We start from the raw sequence: 17,850 nt of genomic DNA, 5'->3' as shown, positions 1-17,850 counted from the left end.
CGATGTCAGAGAGACACATTGATTGATTGCCTCCTGCGCGTGCCCCAACCAGGGCCCGGGCCGGTGAGGAGCCTGCAACTGAGGTATGTGCCCTTGACGGGAATCGAACCCGGGACCCTTCAGTCCACAGGCCAAACCGTGTAGGGCTCATGTGTCAAATCTTATTAAAACGTTTATTTTTCCATTCAAAACATTCTTATCGCCCTGGCTGGTTTGGCTCAGCAGAGAGTGTCGGCCTGCAGACTGGAGGGTCCCGGGTTCGATTCCAGTCAAGGGCACATGCTTGGATTGCAGGCTCGATCCCCTGTAGGGGGCGTGCAAGAGGCAGCCGATGGATGAGTCTCTCTCATCATTGATGTTTCTGAAAATCTCTATCTCCCTCTCCCTCTCTGAAATCAATAAAAATATTTTTAAAAAAACAAAAACATTCTTATCGAAACAGGTGGTTTATTTATTTTGAGAATGAACAAAACAGTGACATCCTACTACATGCAAAGAAAAGAACCCCCTGAAGGAATGTTCCCATCAGGCTTTTCGATCGGAAATGAACGTGATTTCTCTCTCAGAATAGCAGAATTTTTATGTTTCTGTGTGCCGGGGTTCTTTCCCCGCATTACGAAGGGCTCTGCAACCTGGGGAAAGGCTGTGCATAGATTCAGTAAGGAGTCCAAAGAGGAAAGATAATTTTGAAAGGCATTGGGGGTCAGAGGAGCTTCAGCTAAAGGAGCTAAAGACTCTCTCCTGGTCTCAGGACCCTTGCTTTTTATTAACACAATTTGTCCTAAGGCAAGGTGGTGATAATACACTTCAGAGGGTAGGGTTTACAGAAGCATTGTCAGATCGGGGAATAGCCTACAGCTGTTCAGGTGTTTGGCCAACAGGAGGCAATAACATGTAGATTACAATGCCCTGAGCTCTCTGGCAGCAAACGATTATCCTATTCAGGTTTGGGGGAAGTGCCGTTTAGCTGTTCCAACAGGTGACTACATATGTGGCTCAGCCCTGGTTGAGCCCCCAAGTTTCATCAACCTTTTGATAAAACTCTTTATAATTATGACATGCTGGAATTGCCTCCCGGCATCTCTGTGTGGTGGTTTTTTTTGCAGAATTTCCATTGTGTGCTATTTCTAGGGGGGGCCATTTCGATGCTATTTTTGTCACAGCCTTCTGCCCTTTTTCTCATGGATCTGTCTGTAGGTTTGCAAAGATCGAAATCAGCGTCTCCGAACCCATCATCCCATTCCGAGAGACCATCACCAAACCCCCCCGCGTGGACATGGTCAACGAGGACATCGGCAGGCAGCAGAAGGTGGCCGTCATCCACCAGGCCCGGGACGACCACAGCAGGGTCCCCGAGGGGGTCCAGGTGGACGCCGACGGGCTGGTCACCATGACAACGCCCAACAAGCTGGCCACGCTCAGTGTCCGGGCCGTGCCCCTTCCGGAGGAAGTCACGCGGCTCCTGGAAGAGCACAGCGACGTGATCCGTGCCATGGAGCAGCTGGCGTCGTCTGTGAACGAGGGCAGGGGTGCCCCGCTGACCCAGAAGACCCAGGAGAAAATTCGGGAATTCAAGGGCAAGCTGGAGCAGCACCTGACAGGCAGGAAGTGGAGGAACACCGTGGACCAAATCTGGTCGTTCGGCCCCAGAAAATGTGGGCCCAACATATTGGTGAACAAAAGCGCCGATTTCCGGAGCTCCGTGTGGGCAGGCCCGGCGGGCACGGCCACCCAGGAGGCCAGCAGGTACCGGGACGTGGGCAACAGCATCGTCAGCGGCTTCCAGCTGGCCACCCTCGCCGGCCCCATGTGCGAGGAGCCGCTCATGGGCGTCTGCTTCGTCCTGGAGAGATGGGACCAGAGCAAGTTCGAGGAGACGGGAGCCAGCGAGAGGCAGAACCGGGACCTGGCGGGAGAGGGGCCCGGGGGAGCGGCGAGCGGTCCCCTGGGAGACGGGGGCGAAGGGCGGCGAGGCGGCCACCCCGAGCCGGCCCTGGCGGACTGCTATGGGCCCCTGTCGGGGCAGCTGATCGCCACCATGAAGGAGGCCTGTCGCTACGCCCTGCAGGTGAAGCCGCAGCGCCTGATGGCGGCCATGTACACCTGCGACATCATGGCCACCAGCGACGTGCTCGGTAAGGAAGGAGGATTATGGGAAGTCTAGATGAGAAAGTGGAATCTCGCTTAATATTTTTTTTATTTAAAATATTTATTTTTATTGGTTTCAGAGAGGAAGGGAGAGGGAGAGGGAGAGAAAAACATCAATGATGAGAGTGAATCATGGATTGGCTGCCTTCTGCACGCCCCCCACTGGGGATCGAGCCCTTAACCTGGGCATGTGTTCTTGACTGGAATCAAACCAGGGACCCTTCAGTCCACAGGCCAATGCTCTATCCACTGAGCCAAACCTGCTAGGGCTTAATATTGTTTACAGAACCTCCATTATCATCCAATTTACTAAGACACTAAGATCTTTGAAAGCCAGAGGACTTAAATATTAAAATCTTGAGGAGGGAGAAAAACTTCACTGAAGATCTTTTGCAACAAATAGAGACTCTTTTTTAAAAATATATATATTTTACTGACTTTTTACAGAGAGGAAGGGAGAGGAAGAGAGAGAGAGAAACATCGATCAGCTGCCTCCTGCACACCTCCTACAGGGGATGTGCCCGCAATCAAGGTACATGTCCTTGACCGGAATTGAACCTGGGACCTTTCAGTCCGCAGGCCGACGCTCTATCCACTGAGCCACACCGGTTAGGGCTGTTTTTATTTATTTTTATTTTTAAATTATATTTGTATTGATTTCAGAGAAGAAGGGAGAAGTAGAGAGTGAGAAACATCAATGATGAGAGAGAATCATGGATTGGCTGCCTCCTGCATGCCCCCTACTGGGGATGGAGCTCACAACCTGGGCATGTGCCCTGACGGGGAATCGAACCGTGACCTCCTGGTTCCTAGGTTGGTGCTCAACCCCTGAGCCACGCTGGCTGGGCCCTCTTTTTTTTGTTTTTTTAATCCTCACCTGCAGATACGTTTTTATTTGTTTTTAGAAGTACCCAACACTCATCTTAACACATTAATCCCCTTTTTCATATTTATGTGTCCAGGGTCCGTCTAGGCCCTTGAGCGGCCCTTCCCCCTGTGACCTCCCAGGATAACGGGGACTCCTGTCCTTTCCAGATCGCCATCTCTCCCGTGTCACCCTATTGGGGGTGGGGGCGGGAGGGGGGCGTGTCCTTAGCTTTGTGAAAAGACACCTCTTGGCTCAACCCTCGGAGCCAGGCCCTGCTGCTGGCCGTTCCCAGCCTGCCGTTCCCAGCAGGCTGTTGAGTCATCTCTCTTGAATCAACCGTCTGTGTCTGTGTTCTCATTTCTGTTAAGAAATCATCCCCCTGCCCTGGCTGGTGTGGCTCAGGGGATAGAGCGTCGGCCTGCGGACTGAAGGGTACCAGGTTCGATTCCGGTCAAGGGCATGTACCTTGGTTGAGGCACATCCCCAGTAGAAGGTGTGCAGGAGGCAGCCGATCCATGATTCTCTCTCATCATTGATGTTTCTATCTCTCTCTCCCTCTCCCTTCCTTTGAAATCAGTAAAAATATATTTTAAAAAAAAAATAAGGAAAGAAAGAAATCATCCCCGGGACCCGTGTGTGACCAGGCGGCCTTGGGTCAGACCCTGGAACTGTCGGTGTCACCCTGCCCTCTGACCTTCACCCTGCCCCCCTGCCCTTGGCCCGCAGGCTCCGTCGCAGCGCTTTGCAGGGAGAGATGCCTGTCTTAACCCTCGGGCACCTGCCCTCTTCTCTCTCAGGAACAGAATGTGCCTTCAACTGCACCTCATCCAGGCCCCGACCCCACTGGGCAAGGCCTCGTGGGCCTGCGAGGTGGCCGCTGTGTGTGAGGATTGGTTAGGAGCAGTGTCTGCACCAGTCTCTTTTTTCTTTTTTAAAAAATATATTTTTATTGATGTCAGAGAGGAAGGGAGCAGGAGAGAGAGAGAGAGAGAAACATCAATGATAAGAGGAAATAATGGAATCCTCCTGCACTCCCCCCCACTGGGGATCGAGCCTGAAATCCGGGCATGTGCCCTTGACCAGAATTGAACCCGGACCCTGCAGTCCGCAGGCCGCCGCTCTATCCCCTGAGCCACACTGGCCAGGGCTTCGTTTGAGCTCTTCCCCGGCTATCCCAAGTCTGTCCGAGCGCGTGTGCCCCTGCCCGCTCCGCGTCCGCTCTGGCTTCGCTCCCGTGCCTTCCGCACCTCGAGGTCGCTGACGGTGAGGAGACACGGCCGTGAGCAGGACACGAACACGACGCTGAGGGCGTCGCCCAGTGGGGCCGCTTGCTGACATCCTAGGAACGTGGCCGGGTCGGTCTATACAGCCGCCAGCAGCCCACACTCCCCGTCCCGTCCCCAGCGCGCTTTATCTCACGCCCGGTCGAGGCCCATCTGCATCCTGTCGGCCACATGTGCTGCATTTAGCAGTCGATGTAGCTAGCAGTCTGCCTGCCTCAGGCAGCGGGAAGAGGGGTTAGTGGGACCTGTTTTATGAGGCTCCCAAGCGCCCACCCATTGCTGTTGTGTTACCAGCAGTGACAGAAACCACAGGGCGAGAGAGAGAAAATCCTCCTTGGAAATCTGCCCTTCATTTTCCGTCGTCTTCTATAATTTTTGTCCTCAGTAGCCCATCTTGTATACGTGTATTCTCACAGGAGAAGCAGGGCTGTGTCCTGCTTTTTGCGTTTATTGCCGATTCTATAAGCCCGCCTCCATCTGGCTGCTCCGGGATGTCACGTTCATGTTTAATCTCCTTGTAACATCATGTCAGCTTGAGATGCTGTCACAGACTTCCTGTCGCCCCCAAATTGGGATCCACATTGTTTCCTGTTTGTTTACTATTAGAGAAAACACGGCTGTGAGCAGCTGTTTCCTTTCCTGAGCTCTGGGTGGGGGGGGAGCGGCGGGGGGGGGCACATGACTTTAATTCCCACACTTCCGGCTCTGAAAATGGTAGAACCTGCAGACCAGTCTTCCTGGCTGTGATGGACAGAGATGCACGTGCAACCCTATCTAATAAAGAGGGAATGTGCTAATTTACCCTCACGCCATCGCAAAGATGGCGGCGCCCACAGCCAATAAGGAGGGAATATGCTAATTGACTGTCGCACCCTCAAAGATGGCGGCACCTGCAGCCAATAAGGAGGAAATATGCTAATTGACTGCCCCGCCCTCAAAGACGGCGGTGCCCAGTCCCCTCAGCCCCCCAGCCGCCCAGGGCCGCCCGAGGCTCAGGTAACCAGGGCTGTCCGAGGCTTGTGCTGCCAGCAGTGGCAGCAGCAGAGGTGTGATGGGCGTCGCCTTGCCCTGATCGCTGGGTTGCCTCCTGCCCCTGAGGGCTCTCAGACTGTGAAGGGGGGCAGGCCCGGCTGAGGGACCCCCCTCCTCCAGTGCATGAATTTTCATGGACCGGGCCTCTAGTCCTACATAATAAAGAACTAATATGCTAATTAGACCGAACAGCAGAACAACAAGCTGGATGAGCTTCCGGGCGAAGCTGGGGCTGCGAGGGCCAGGCCCCTTGCACGAATTTCGTGCACCCGGCCTCTAGTGATGTGTAACGCCATGAAGGAGCGCACAGGGCCCGTGAAGCCCAAATGGCGACGAGATTGCATTGAGGGTGGCCATCACGGGAGACTAGGGGTGCGGTTGCTTTTGAATGGGCTTAGACAGATAAAGAGGATTCGATGGTGGAGTCGGCCTGAGTGTGTCCAGGCGGGACAGGCGTGAGCTCCGAGTGGGGAGCCTCGCGTGTCCTGGGGGCGGGGCCTGCCTTGGCTTCAGCATCCTGAGCGCTGGGTCCTCTCTGGTCTGGGGGTCCCAGAGCTGAAGGAGAGGCTCACAGGGCCTAAGGGCCTCAACATTTTTATTTTATTTTCATTGCTCTCAGAGAGGAAGGGAGAGGGAGATGGAAACATTAATGATGAGAGAGGATCACGGATCGGCTGCCTCCTGCACGTCCCACACTGGGGATCGAGCCCGCCACCTGGGCATGTGCCCTGACCAGGAGTCGAACCGTGACCTCCTGGTTCCTAGGTTGGCGCTCAACTTCTGAGCCACGCCGGCTGGGCGTGAGGAAGTTTTTAAAAGGGGAGCCCTGATCAAAACCGTTTCAATCGATTAACTGTTGTGTTGCCATTTTTTTCCCTGTTGGCTGCCTCTCCTATGGTGCCTTGGTTTGTGTACGTGAGGGGTGAGGGGGCAGATGCCCAGCTGAAGGGGTATCAGAATGTTAGTAGTGAGCCCTAGCTGGTGTGGCTCAGTGGATAGAGCGCCGGCCTGTGGACCAAAGGGTCCCGGGTTCGATTCCGGTCAAGGGCACGTACCTTGGTTGCAGGCTGCTCCCTGGCCCGGGCCCTGGTCAGGGCACATTCAAGGAGGCAGCCCATCAATGTGTCTCTCCCACATCGATGTTTCTGTCTCTCCCTCTCCCTTCCACTCTCTCTAAAAATCAACGGAAAAACATCCTTGGAGTGAGGATTAAAATATACATATGTTTGCAGTGAGAGGCCACCCGCTCAAAAACCCCCATCGCCCGACCCTGCTGATTCCTCGGGGAGAACAGTGGCCGGTTAGCGGGCCTCTGGCGCAGCCACGCCTCGGCCGCACCTGCCTGAGAGCCAGGCCCATCCGGGGGGTGATTGGCTGTTGCCTTTGCTCCGGGACCCATCACTGCACCCCAGTCTCAGGATTTAGTTTTCGGGGAATTAAAACTGAATGGCTCAAAGCACATGATTAATTACACGTCGCTTCAATTACAAGTATTGATTCACGCCGGCCTGACCCATGGCGGAAGGGGCGGGACTGCTGGCCTCTGGCCTGCTCTTCACGGTCGGTTTTCTCCACTTTAGTCATCCTTTTACCAGCCCCCTCCACACACACACACACACACACACACCCCCCACACGGATGTTTTATATTTATTTATTTATAAATATATTTTATTGGTTTTTTACAGAGAGGAAGGGAGAGGGATAGACAGTTAGAAACATCGATGAGAGACACCAATCAGCTGCCTCCTGCACGCCCCACACCGGGGATCCAGCCCGCAACCCAGGCATGTGCCCCGAGTGGGAATTGAACCCTGACCTCCTGGTTCATAGGTCGACACTCAACCCCTGAGCCACGCCCGGCCGGGCCATGTTTACTTTTTAAATAAACACTTAAAAAACACCCATGCTTTTGGAAACCAACATTATTATTATTTTTTTAAATATATTTTTATTGATTTCAGAGGGGAAGGGAGAGGGAGATAGAAACATCCATGATGAGAGAGAATCATGGATCGGCTGCCTTCTGCACGCCCCCTATGGGGGATCGAGCCCACAACCCGGGCATGTGCCCTTGACCGGGAATCGAACCCGGGACCCTTCAGTCCCCAGGCCGAGGCTCCATCCACTGAGCCAGACCGGCCAGGGCGGAAACCAGAATGATTGGGAACAGACTTAACTTCGCTCGGAGATTGTCGCTGGGCCGAGAGTAAGCGCGGCCTCGCGCGGCTCGTGGAGGTAAGAGATGCCCTGTGCTGCAGGCCGGGTGTACGCCGTCCTGTCCAAGCGGGAAGGCCGGGTGCTGCAGGAGGAGATGAAGGAGGGCACGGACATGTTCATCATCAAGGCCGCGCTGCCCGTGGCCGAGAGCTTCGGCTTCGCCGACGAGATCCGCAAGAGGACCAGCGGCCTGGCCAGCCCGCAGCTGATCTTCAGCCACTGGGAGGTAACAGCCCCCACCCACCCCCTTCCCTTCCTTCCATCCGGGATGTGCTTCCTGCAGCTGACGCCCAGGGCGGCGAGTCCCCTCCCCTCCCCCCGGGCCCTTTGGCCTCCTGATGGCTCTGCTGGGCAGAGGGACGGACGGGAGGAAGCACGCAGATGGTCAGATGGTCTCTCCGTCCACACCGAGGGGCCCTCGGTAACGCGCTTATGACCCACACCTCGTCCTCCTCCTCGCTTGATGTGAAACTGAACACAGAACACTCCCTCCTTCCTTCCCTCTCGAGACACGGTGTAGATTTTACAAAGGACGTCAAACACCTTTTAAAGTAAAGCTTTAAGGAGCTTACTTTCCGAGGAAAAGTGTTTTCTAGCCTTGAGAGGGGAAGCTTATCTGTCACCGAAAAGGAGGACCTCACACATCCACATGGCAGGGCGAGAAGAAAGGGTGGGGAACACGTGGCTTTTCACTTGGGAGGGAGTCGTAACGGGAAGGGGCAGGCAGTCCAGGCCTTTTTTTTTATATATATTTTTTTATTTTATTTTTTTAAATATATTTTTTATTGATTCTTTACAGAGAGGAAGAGAGAGGGATAGAGAGTTAGAAACATCAGTGAGAGAGAAAGATCCATCAGCTGCCTCCTGCACACCTCCCACCTGGGGATGAGCCCGCAACCAAGGTACATGCCCTTGACCAGAATCGAACCCGGGACCCTTCAGTCCACAGGCCGATGCTCTATCCACTGAGCCACACCGGTCAGGACTCAATATATTTTTATTGATTTCAGAGAGGGAGGCGGAGAGAGAAACATCAATGAGAATCCTTGATCGGCTGCCTCCTGCATGCCTCACAACCCGGGCCTGTGGCCTGATTGGGAATCGAACCGTGACCTCCAGGTTCCTAGGTCGGTGCTCAGCCACTGAGCCCCGCCGGCTGGGCTCAGTGCAGCCTCCTTGAAGGATCCTTATAAGAAGGCAGGAGCTCCCAGCTGAGGAGGAGAGCGGGCAGTGGAGACGCCACGTGGGGGAAGGCTGGGGAGGAAACCGGCAGGCAGGCCCGGCAGAAGCAAGTGGTTCTGTTTCCGGACAAAGGCGGAGGTCAGGAATGGGATTCTGTAGGTACAGGCTGGAATGGGGCAGGTTTGCAGGAGGCCAGCTTTGGTTGTCCCTGTTCACGGGGAATCGGAGTCCCTTCACGCTCTCCACGTCACCCCGGGGGCTTGTGGGCAGTGCCAGGAGCACCAGCTTGGGAGTCGGAGAGTCCTGGTGTCAGGCATCAGTAGCTCCGAAATGTTTAAGTCATTTCCCAATCCCAGGCTCATGGGCAGCCACTTCCCAGTCCTGCAAGCTTCTAGGACTTTGGTTTGGGTTTTGGGCATTCACCTGGTGCATAAGAGCACACGCCAGTAAGAGACAGCAGCAATGGTGATGGCATCATTATTGGGAAAATTAGATACTTGAATTCATGTATTCTTGTTGTCTGTTTGAGATACCTCATCACCGTACACTCAGTCTTGTCCTTGCACGTGCTTTTATAAAATGGAGTGGCTCACCCAGCCGGCATGGCTCAGTGGTTGAGCGTTGACCTATAAACCAGGAGGTCAGGGTTTGATTCCCGGTTAGGGTACATGCCCGGGTTGTGGGCTCAGTCCCCAGTAGGGGGCGTGCAGGAGGCAGCCGGTCAGTGATTTTCTCTCATCATTGATGTTTCTCTCTCTCTCTCCCTTCCTCTCTGAAATCAATACAAATACCTACGCTAATAAAAGAGTAAGATTCAAATTGACCATACCTTCGTGACACCCACCAGCCAATCATGAGTATGCAAATTAACCCAACAAAGATGGCGGGTTAATTTGCATGCACAGGCACTGGATGGCCAGGGGTGGGACGCAGGTGTTCCACACCGTCCCTGCCGCTCCAGGCCTCTAGGCAGCGTGGGAAGGCGAAAAGGTGGCTCCATGCCGGCAGCCAGGGGAAAGAAGGCCCATTCTTGCACAAATCTTCATGCATCGGGCCTCTAGTTTTTAAATAAATAAAATACAATAAAATGGAGTGTCTCGGATAAGGCAGGGGGTTCTCTCTGAGTCTGGGGAGCCGAGCCAGTCTCTTTTCTTTCTGTCTGGCTGCCTGCCGCAACGCTCGGCTTCCTGATGGCCCAGAGTGGCTGCTCCCCTGTCGTCACCACGCCTGCCTCCCAGTCCGTGAGAACCAGGAGTGGGGAGGGGCGGGCAGACGCCTCCCTCTGAGGACCCGGGCTGGGCACATACTGTCACTTTACCTCACCCCGTTGTCCAAAACCTTGTCCCGCAATCACATCTGACAAGGAGGCGGGAACATGTAGCCTTTACCTAGGTCAGGAGTTAGCAGACTGCCCTGGCCGGTGTGGCTCAGTGGATAGAGCGTCCCCCTGAGGACCGAAAGGTCCCAGGTTCAGTTCCGGTCAAGGGCACATACCTGGTCCTGACTGGTGTGGCTCAGTGGATAGAGCGTCGGCCAGCGGACTGAAGGGTCCCGGGTTCTATTCCGGTCAAGGGCATGTACCTTAGTTGCAGGCACATCCCCAGTAGGGGGGTGTGCAGGAGGCAGATGATTGATGTTTATCTCTCATCGATGTTTCTAACTATCCCTCTCCCTTCCTCTCTGTAAAAAATCAATAAGATTTAAAAGAAAAAGCGGGGGGGGGGGGGGCACATACCTGGGTTGCAGGCTTGAGCCCTAGTCAGGGCTCGTGCTGGAGGCAACCAATCGATGTGTCTCTCTCACATCGATATTTCTTTCTGTCTTTCCCTCTGTCTTCCACTCGCTCTAAAAAAGTCAATGGGAAAAATATCCTCAGGTGAGGATTTTTAAAAAGAGAGAATTTAAATTACTGAAACCATAAAAAAAAAAAATAAGTTAGCAGACTGCCCCGTTACCTGTTTTGGTGAATGGAATGTACTAGAATGTAGTCCTACCCGTTCATTTCCATATTTTCTATGGTGCTATTCAAGCAGAGTTGAGTGGTTGTGACAAAGACCATATACATGCCTGCAATCTAAAATATTTACTCTCTGGCTCTTTCTAGAAAAAGTGTGCCTGCCCCTCCCCCGTCCCACCCCCCACCACCCCCAAACCTCGGTGACCTAATATGTCCACCAGAAACACTATTATCAAAGGAAAAGGAGAGGATAGATACTTAGGATCAGCTAGTTTAAAAACAGCAAGTTTTTAGCAAATAAGGCAGTTTTTGTGTTTTGTGGGGGTTTTTTGTTGTTAATCCTCACCTGAAGTTATTTATTCTATTGATTTTTAGAGAGTGGGAGGGAGGGGGCAAGACACAGAGAAACATTGATGTGAGACAGACACATCAATTGGTTGCTTCCCGCACACACCCCTACCAGGTCCAGGGATCGAGCCCGCAACCGATGTACATGCCCTTGACCGGAATCAAAGGCACCCTTCAGTCCTCGCCAAGCCAGCTCGGGCCAGTTTTTGTTCATGTAAAAACCATGGCAGGTCACAGTTCAATTTCCGGTCAGGGCACATGCCAGTCTCCTCTCTCTCTCTCTCTCTCTCTCTCTCTCTCTCTCTCTCTCAAAATTTAAAAAAAATAAAGGTGAAAATTAATAATATGTATTTAGTTTTTAAAAAATAGTTCCTGACTTAGTTACAGCTTGTTATTAAAAACTAGAGGCCCAGTGCACAAAATTCATGCACTCGGTGTGTGGGGGGGAGGTCCCTCAGCCTGGATTGTGAGAGGGCGCAGGCCAGGCTGAGGGACCCCACTGGTATATGACCAGGGACGCGGGAGGTTGGCCATCCAAGAAGGGACTACAGGAGGGCTCCACGGCGTGTCCAGCCTGTCTAGCTCAGTCCCAATCGGCTAGACCCCAGCAGCGAGCTAACTGGTCAGAATGTTTCCCCCCTGATGGTATGTGCACATCCTAGCAAACGGTTGTGCGGCCTTAGCATATTACGCTTTGATTGGTTGACCAGACTCTTAGCATGCTAGGCTTTTATTATATAGGACTAGAGGCCTGGTGCACGAAATTCGTGCACGGGGGTGGGTGGGTGTCCCTCAGCCCAGCCTGCACCTTCTCCAATCTGGGATCCCTCTCACAATCCAGGACTGCTGGCTCCCAACCGCTCACCTGCCTGCCTGCCTGATTGCCCCTAACCGCTTCTGCCTGCCAGCCTGATCACCCCCTAACCACTCCCCTGCCAGCCTGGTCCCCCCCCCCCCCAACTGCCCTCCCCTGCTGGCCCAGTCACCCCTAACTGCCCTCCCCTGCAGGCCTGGTCGCTCCCAACTGCCCTCCCCTGCTGGCCCCTAACTGCCCTTCACCCCTAACTGCCCTTCACTACAGGCCTGATCGCCCACAACTGCCCTACCCTGCAGGCCTGGTTCCCGCCCCCCCCCCAACTGCCCTCCCCTGCTGGCCATCTTTGTCCATGTGGGGGTGGCCATGTTATCTGTTGGAGTGATGATCAGGTTGCATATTACCTCTTTATTATGTAGGATTAGTCTCTTTTTTTAAAATACATATTTATTGAATTTAGAGAGGAAGGGAGAGGGAGAGAGATAGAAACATCCATGATAAGATGCCCTAACTGGTTTGGCTCAGTGGATAGAGCATCAGCCTGCAGACTGAGGGGTCCCGGGTTCGATTCCGGTCAAGCGCATGTACCTTGGTTGCAGGCACATCCCCCCAGTAGGACATCCAAGCAGTAGGCAGCTGATCGATGTTTCTCTCTCATTGATGTTTCTAGCTCTCTCTCCCTCTCTGTAAATATCAATAAAATATACTAAAAAAAAAAAAAAAAAAGGAACATCCATGATAAGAGAGAACCATGGATCGGCTACCTCCTTCATGCCCCCTATTGGGGATTGAGCCCGCAACCCGGGCCTGTGCCCTGAGCGGGAATTGAACCGTGACCTCCGAGCCACACCGGCCAGGCAAGGATTCGTCTCTTAATGAATAACTTTAGAGGAAAATCCAGTGAAGAAGGGTTTGCTCCAGGCTCGTGCTGACCTTTGCCCTCCCCTGCCACACGCTCCCGTCCCCAAAGCCTCAGGTCTCCGAGAGCCCTGAAAGCGACCCTGTGATTACACGCCATGGATCCGGTCCCTCCTGCCTGCTTCTGGTTCCCCGTCGCTAGGCCTCGCAATAGCACAGGGGCTGAGATCTGGCTTCTCCCTCCCGGTCCTTCTCCCCGTTTGTATTCCACCACACCATGTCATTTACAATCAGGAGCTTTTGAGCGAAAGTGCTTCCAAAAAATCGAGAAAATAAAACGACAGGCATTTTTCCCGCGAGGAAACCTCTGCAGTCAGCAGCCTCATCGCTTCTCCTTCTGCGTCTTGCCCTCCTGTGAACAGGGAGGAAAAGGCGCCGATAGCCAGCACCAGTGGTCGGCAAACTCATTAGGCAACAGAGCCACATATCAACAGGACGATTGAAATTTCTTTGGAGAGCCACATTTTTTAAACTTAAACTTCTTCTAACGCCACTTCTTCAACATAGACTCGCCCAGGCCGTGGTATTTTGTGGAAGAGCCACACTCAAGGGGCCAAAGAGCCGCATGTGGCTCGCGAGCTGCGGTTTGCCGACCACTGGCCAGCACAGAGAGCTCCCGCCAGGCTGCTCTCCGCATGCCAGCACCGCCTCAGGGGGAGCTCAGCACCGAGATCACTGAGGGGTGGCCGAAGGTCACGCAGGGCGAGGGGCGCGTGGGGACGACAGCGGCGAAGGAGTTTGTTTCCCACCTGCTGGCTGCGGTCCTGGGGAAAATGGGGCCAAAAAGGAAATAGAGCTCCCAAAGTTCTCTCCTCCTGGGCTTCTTTTGTTATTACCATTTTTATTTTTTATACCCAAGCCAACCGCCAGCGAGCCCTCAGGTGCCTTCCTTCCTGCGAATTGGGAGCGGGCATCCCATCCGAGCTGCGGCACCCCCTCCCGCCCCCCGCAGGCAGGTGCATCCTGGGTGAGCCCGTGAGAACGGGAGCGCCTCTGTCCCCCAGCTCCCAGCATGTGGCACAGCCTTAGGGGTCACCTTGTCGCTGGGTCCCGCGCCAAGGGGATTCCCCACGAGCTCGATGGGGTCAGGGGTGACTCCGGCTTCAAGGTGTCGGCCACTGAGCCGCGCCGGCCGGGCTCTTCCCGTCCGTGGCCATCCCTCCAGGTGGGACTGCTCATAGGTTACACTTTATTCTTTTTTTTTTAAATTACATTTTATTGATTTTTTACCGAGAGGAAGGGAGAGGGAGAGAGAGTGAGAAACATCGATGAGAGAGAAACATCGATCAGCTGCCTCCTGCACACCCCCCAATGGGGATGTGCCCGCAACCAAGGTACATGCCCTTGACCGGTATCGAACCTGGGACCCTTCAGTCCGCAGGCCGACGCTCTATCCACTGAGCCACACCGGTTAGGGCTGGATGTGAGGGCGATCTGGCTGTGACATCTGTCACCCCATTGATCGCCAGGGTTGATTCGGCTGATCTGGCTGGCTAGGCGGGTGTCCCCCTCCTCCCTCACCGATCCATGTGCGTCCCTCCCAAAGCTGCGCGCTCGGTCGAAGAGGACGACCTTCCCCCCAGAGGAGAGGACCGGTCTTCGGTCAAGGGTATACGAGTAGCTGCGCTCCCCTGCTAGAACCTCCAAACAAGCTCTCAAAACAGTCAGGGCTACACTTTATTCTTGAACTAGAGGGCCGATGCTCGAAATTCATGCAAGGGGCTCAGCCCTCGCAGCCCTGTCTGCATCTGGAAGGTCATCCGGAAGGATGTCCGGAAGGACGTCTGGTGGTCCGGTCTAATTAGCATATTACACTTTTACTATTATAGACTAGTAGCCCGTTTGCACAAAGATTCGTGCAATAGACCTTCATTCACCTGGCTGCCTGCACCAGTTTTCTGCCGGCACCAGGGACCCAGGCCTTGGCTGTGGCCACCGCCTTCTGCCTTTTTCAGGGTCGGGGTTTGGCCCCGGGCGGGGGGCTTGGCCCCAGGCGGTGGCCTTGGGCTCGGCGGCACCCAACATCCCTGCTAAGGATCGCAGGAGCCGACCCCCAGTGATTTCCTGTGATCCGTGCAGGCTGCCTACTGGTGCCCAAGGCCGGGAAAGCCTCCGCCCCAGGCTTTCCCGGCCTTGGGCTCGCCGCACCCAGCGTCCCTGCTACCGATCACAGGAGCCGACCCCCAGTGCTTTCCTGCGATCGGTGCAGGCTCCCCGCTGGTGCCCAAGGCCCGGAAAGCCTCGGCCCCTGGGACCCCCGGGAGCAGCGGGAGGGGCCCGGCCACGCCCCCCCCAAGGTGCCGATCGCCCCAGGCACCCCCGGGAGCAGCTGAATGGGCCCGGCTACGACCCCCTGGGGTGCCGATGGGCCCGGCCACGCCCCCCGGGGTGCCGATCGCCCCAGGCACCCCGGGGAGCGGCGGCATGGGCCCGGCCACTGGGCACCGCCATCTTGATCTTCTCAATGGCGGATATGCCACCCGGAGTCCCACTCCCAGCCTCCTGCCGGCCCAATCGTGGGCATAGCGGAGGTGTGGTCAATTTGCATGTTTCTCTATTATAAGGTAAGATTGGCCTTGGGAAGGGAAGTAGACTCGCCTAACCCGCACATGCTGTCGCCTCCTGTCCCCAGGTCATTCCCAGCGACCCCTTCTGGGTGCCGACCACGGAGGAGGAGTACCTGCACTTCGGGGAGAAGGCCGACTCGGAGAACCAGGCCCGCAAGTACATGAACGCAGTGCGCAAGCGCAAGGGCCTGTGCGTGGAGGAGAAGATCGTGGAGCACGCGGAGAAGCAGCGGACCCTCAGCAAGAATAAGTAGCCACCACGGGGGCCTTGTCTCCAATAAACGCACAGCGGTCCGGGGCTGACCGGGCTCTGCTGCATCGTCTGTGCGCTCGCTGTCTGTCAATAGCCACACGCACGGGAAAGGGGGTCAGAACTCGCTTCCTGCCTGGGTTCTCGTTGATTCTGGTGCAGTGTCCCGGGTGACTTACTCCCTCCCACCTGTGCGTCCGCCATACTGAGCAGCTGCCCCCACCTCACACCCCCCTCACCTCGTAAACATGTCCCTTAGCTCACCATCCAGTCTAGCGCCCAGTATTGTCTGGAGTGACCCCGCTTTTTTTATGGATTTCAGAGAGGGAGAGAGAGAGAAACATCCATGATGAGAGAGAATCACGGATCGGCTGCCTCCTGCACACCCTCCACTGGGGATCGAGCCCGCAACCCGGGCATGTGCCCTTGACCAGAATCGAACCCAGGTCCCTTCAGTCCGCAGGTTGATGCTCTAGCCACTGAGCCAAACCAGCCAGTGTGCAAGAGACCAGTTTTATTTAGTTCAAGTCACTGTTACAACCGACCCATCTTAAGGTTCATTTGTCTAGAAAACGATGCAATGTTCACTGGTTAGCCTGTAAGCCCATTTTATATTCCCTCGTAAGTCGCCTCACTCGTATTTAAATAAGTGTTCATGAAAGTTAGGCTCCGTACCTTTTTCTTTAAAAAAAGTAAATTTTTATATCGTTCTGGGCTGTTTCTTCGTAGCCCTGCTCAAGGGATAGTAGCGAACGTGGCGGGATTATTGCCTTCATTGTAAAACTTTTTCGGAAATCTCGGTTTCCGCGCTCTGAGAAATTTCCATAGAAGGAACAGATGCAATTCAGTAAAAAATGGGTTTTGTAGTTTTTGAAGTTGCACTAATAATTTGTATAGCCACTTAAGGAAGAGATTCTTTTTCAAAACGCATAAAATGATCAGGCCAGACCTTGTTTTTGAAATGTTTTTAAAGGTTTTTATAAAATAAACTAGATCATTATTAATACTAGTTGCAGACATTTTAACTCTCATTTTTACTTATTTATTTAATATTTTTGTTGATTTCAGAGAGGAAGGGAGAGAGATAGAAACATCCATGATGAGAGAGAATCACGGATCGGCTGCCCCCTGCACACCCCCCACTGGGGATGTGCCTGCAACCCGGGCGTGTGCCCTGACCGGGAATGGAACCCGGGACCCTTCAGTCTGCAGGCCGACGCTCTAGCCAGTGAGCCACACTGGCTGGGGATTCACTCTCATCTTCAGAGCCCTGGCGTCGGCGATCCAGTCTCCGTGACCCGGACGTAGGGTGATACCTGACTGCGCGGAACGGGTCCTGATATCTGGGCTAACTTAGGGGGGTCCCGCCCCGCGTGGGCTCTTCCGAAAACTTGGGTCACGTGGAGGAGCCAGCACAGTGATCTGCAACCTTGGCAGGGAACACCATTCAGAGTGCAGACGTGCTGTGACGGTATCCTGAGCCCGGGCCGGTGTGGCCCAGTGGATAGAGCGTCGGACTGCAGACCACAGGGTCCCGGGTTCGATTCTGGTCAAGGGCACGTACCTCGGTGGCAGGCTCCTCCTCGCCTGGGCCCCCTCGTCCAGCCACAGCCCATCAGTGTGTTTCTCTCACATCGATATTTTCTCTTTCCCTCTCTCTAAAAAAAAATCAATGGAAAAATATCCTCTGGTGAGGATTTTAAAAAAATAATAATAATAAAAATAAATAAAGTAGCCCTAGCCGGTGTGGCTCAGTGGATAGAGCGTCGGCCTGAGGACTGAAGGGTCCCAGGTTTGATTCCGGTCAAGGGCATGTACCTTGGTTGCGGGCACATCCCCAGTGGGGGGTGTGCAGGAGGCAGCTGATCAATGTTTCTCTCTCATCGATGTTTCTGACTCTCTGTCCCTCTCCCTTCCTCTCTGTAAAAAATCAATAAAATATATTTTAAAATAAATAAATAAAGTAAAAATCAGAAATTAAAAAAAAATAAAAATTAAATTTAAAAAATAAAGTCCCCTTAGGCTCTGTGCTCAGTAGAGAAGAGGCGGAGCCGGAGGGAGTGGGCCCTGCGGTCCGGCCGGGCGGACGTGCTGTGGGGGTCGGGGGGGCGGGGCCTGCCACGCTGACAGACGGCCCTTTGCCGGTCTAGGACAGAGCAGGGAGCAGGCCTGGGGAAGTAGCTAAGCAGCCACGGGAGTCATCGGCCCTGCCGTGTTGCTGGGCATGGGACCCCATCCCTGAACCTGTCCTCGCTCTGTGTCCC

At 54.3% G+C, this 17,850-nt stretch overlaps 1 protein-coding gene across 1 annotated transcript in view; it reads left to right on the top strand.

Annotated features, from left to right (window-relative positions):
* EFL1 (elongation factor like GTPase 1) overlaps positions 1 to 17,585 on the top strand; it is an 88,272-nt gene extending 70,687 nt beyond the window's left edge. Inside the window, exons 18-20 of the mRNA XM_079764055.1 lie at positions 1,198 to 2,135; positions 7,592 to 7,776; positions 15,402 to 17,585. Of these exons, the coding sequence (XP_079620181.1) occupies positions 1,198 to 2,135; positions 7,592 to 7,776; positions 15,402 to 15,590 (1,312 nt within the window). The 3' untranslated portion in view covers positions 15,591 to 17,585. The remainder of the gene's footprint in view (positions 1 to 1,197; positions 2,136 to 7,591; positions 7,777 to 15,401) is intronic.
* The last annotated feature ends 265 nt before the right edge of the window (positions 17,586 to 17,850 follow it).

This window comes from Cnephaeus nilssonii (assembly GCF_951640355.1).
Source record: "Cnephaeus nilssonii genome assembly, chromosome: 24".
NCBI classification, from domain to species: Eukaryota; Metazoa; Chordata; class Mammalia; order Chiroptera; family Vespertilionidae; genus Cnephaeus; species Cnephaeus nilssonii.
The sequence above is the reverse complement of the archived record's forward strand: the minus strand, read 5'-3'. Positions and strand labels throughout refer to the sequence as shown.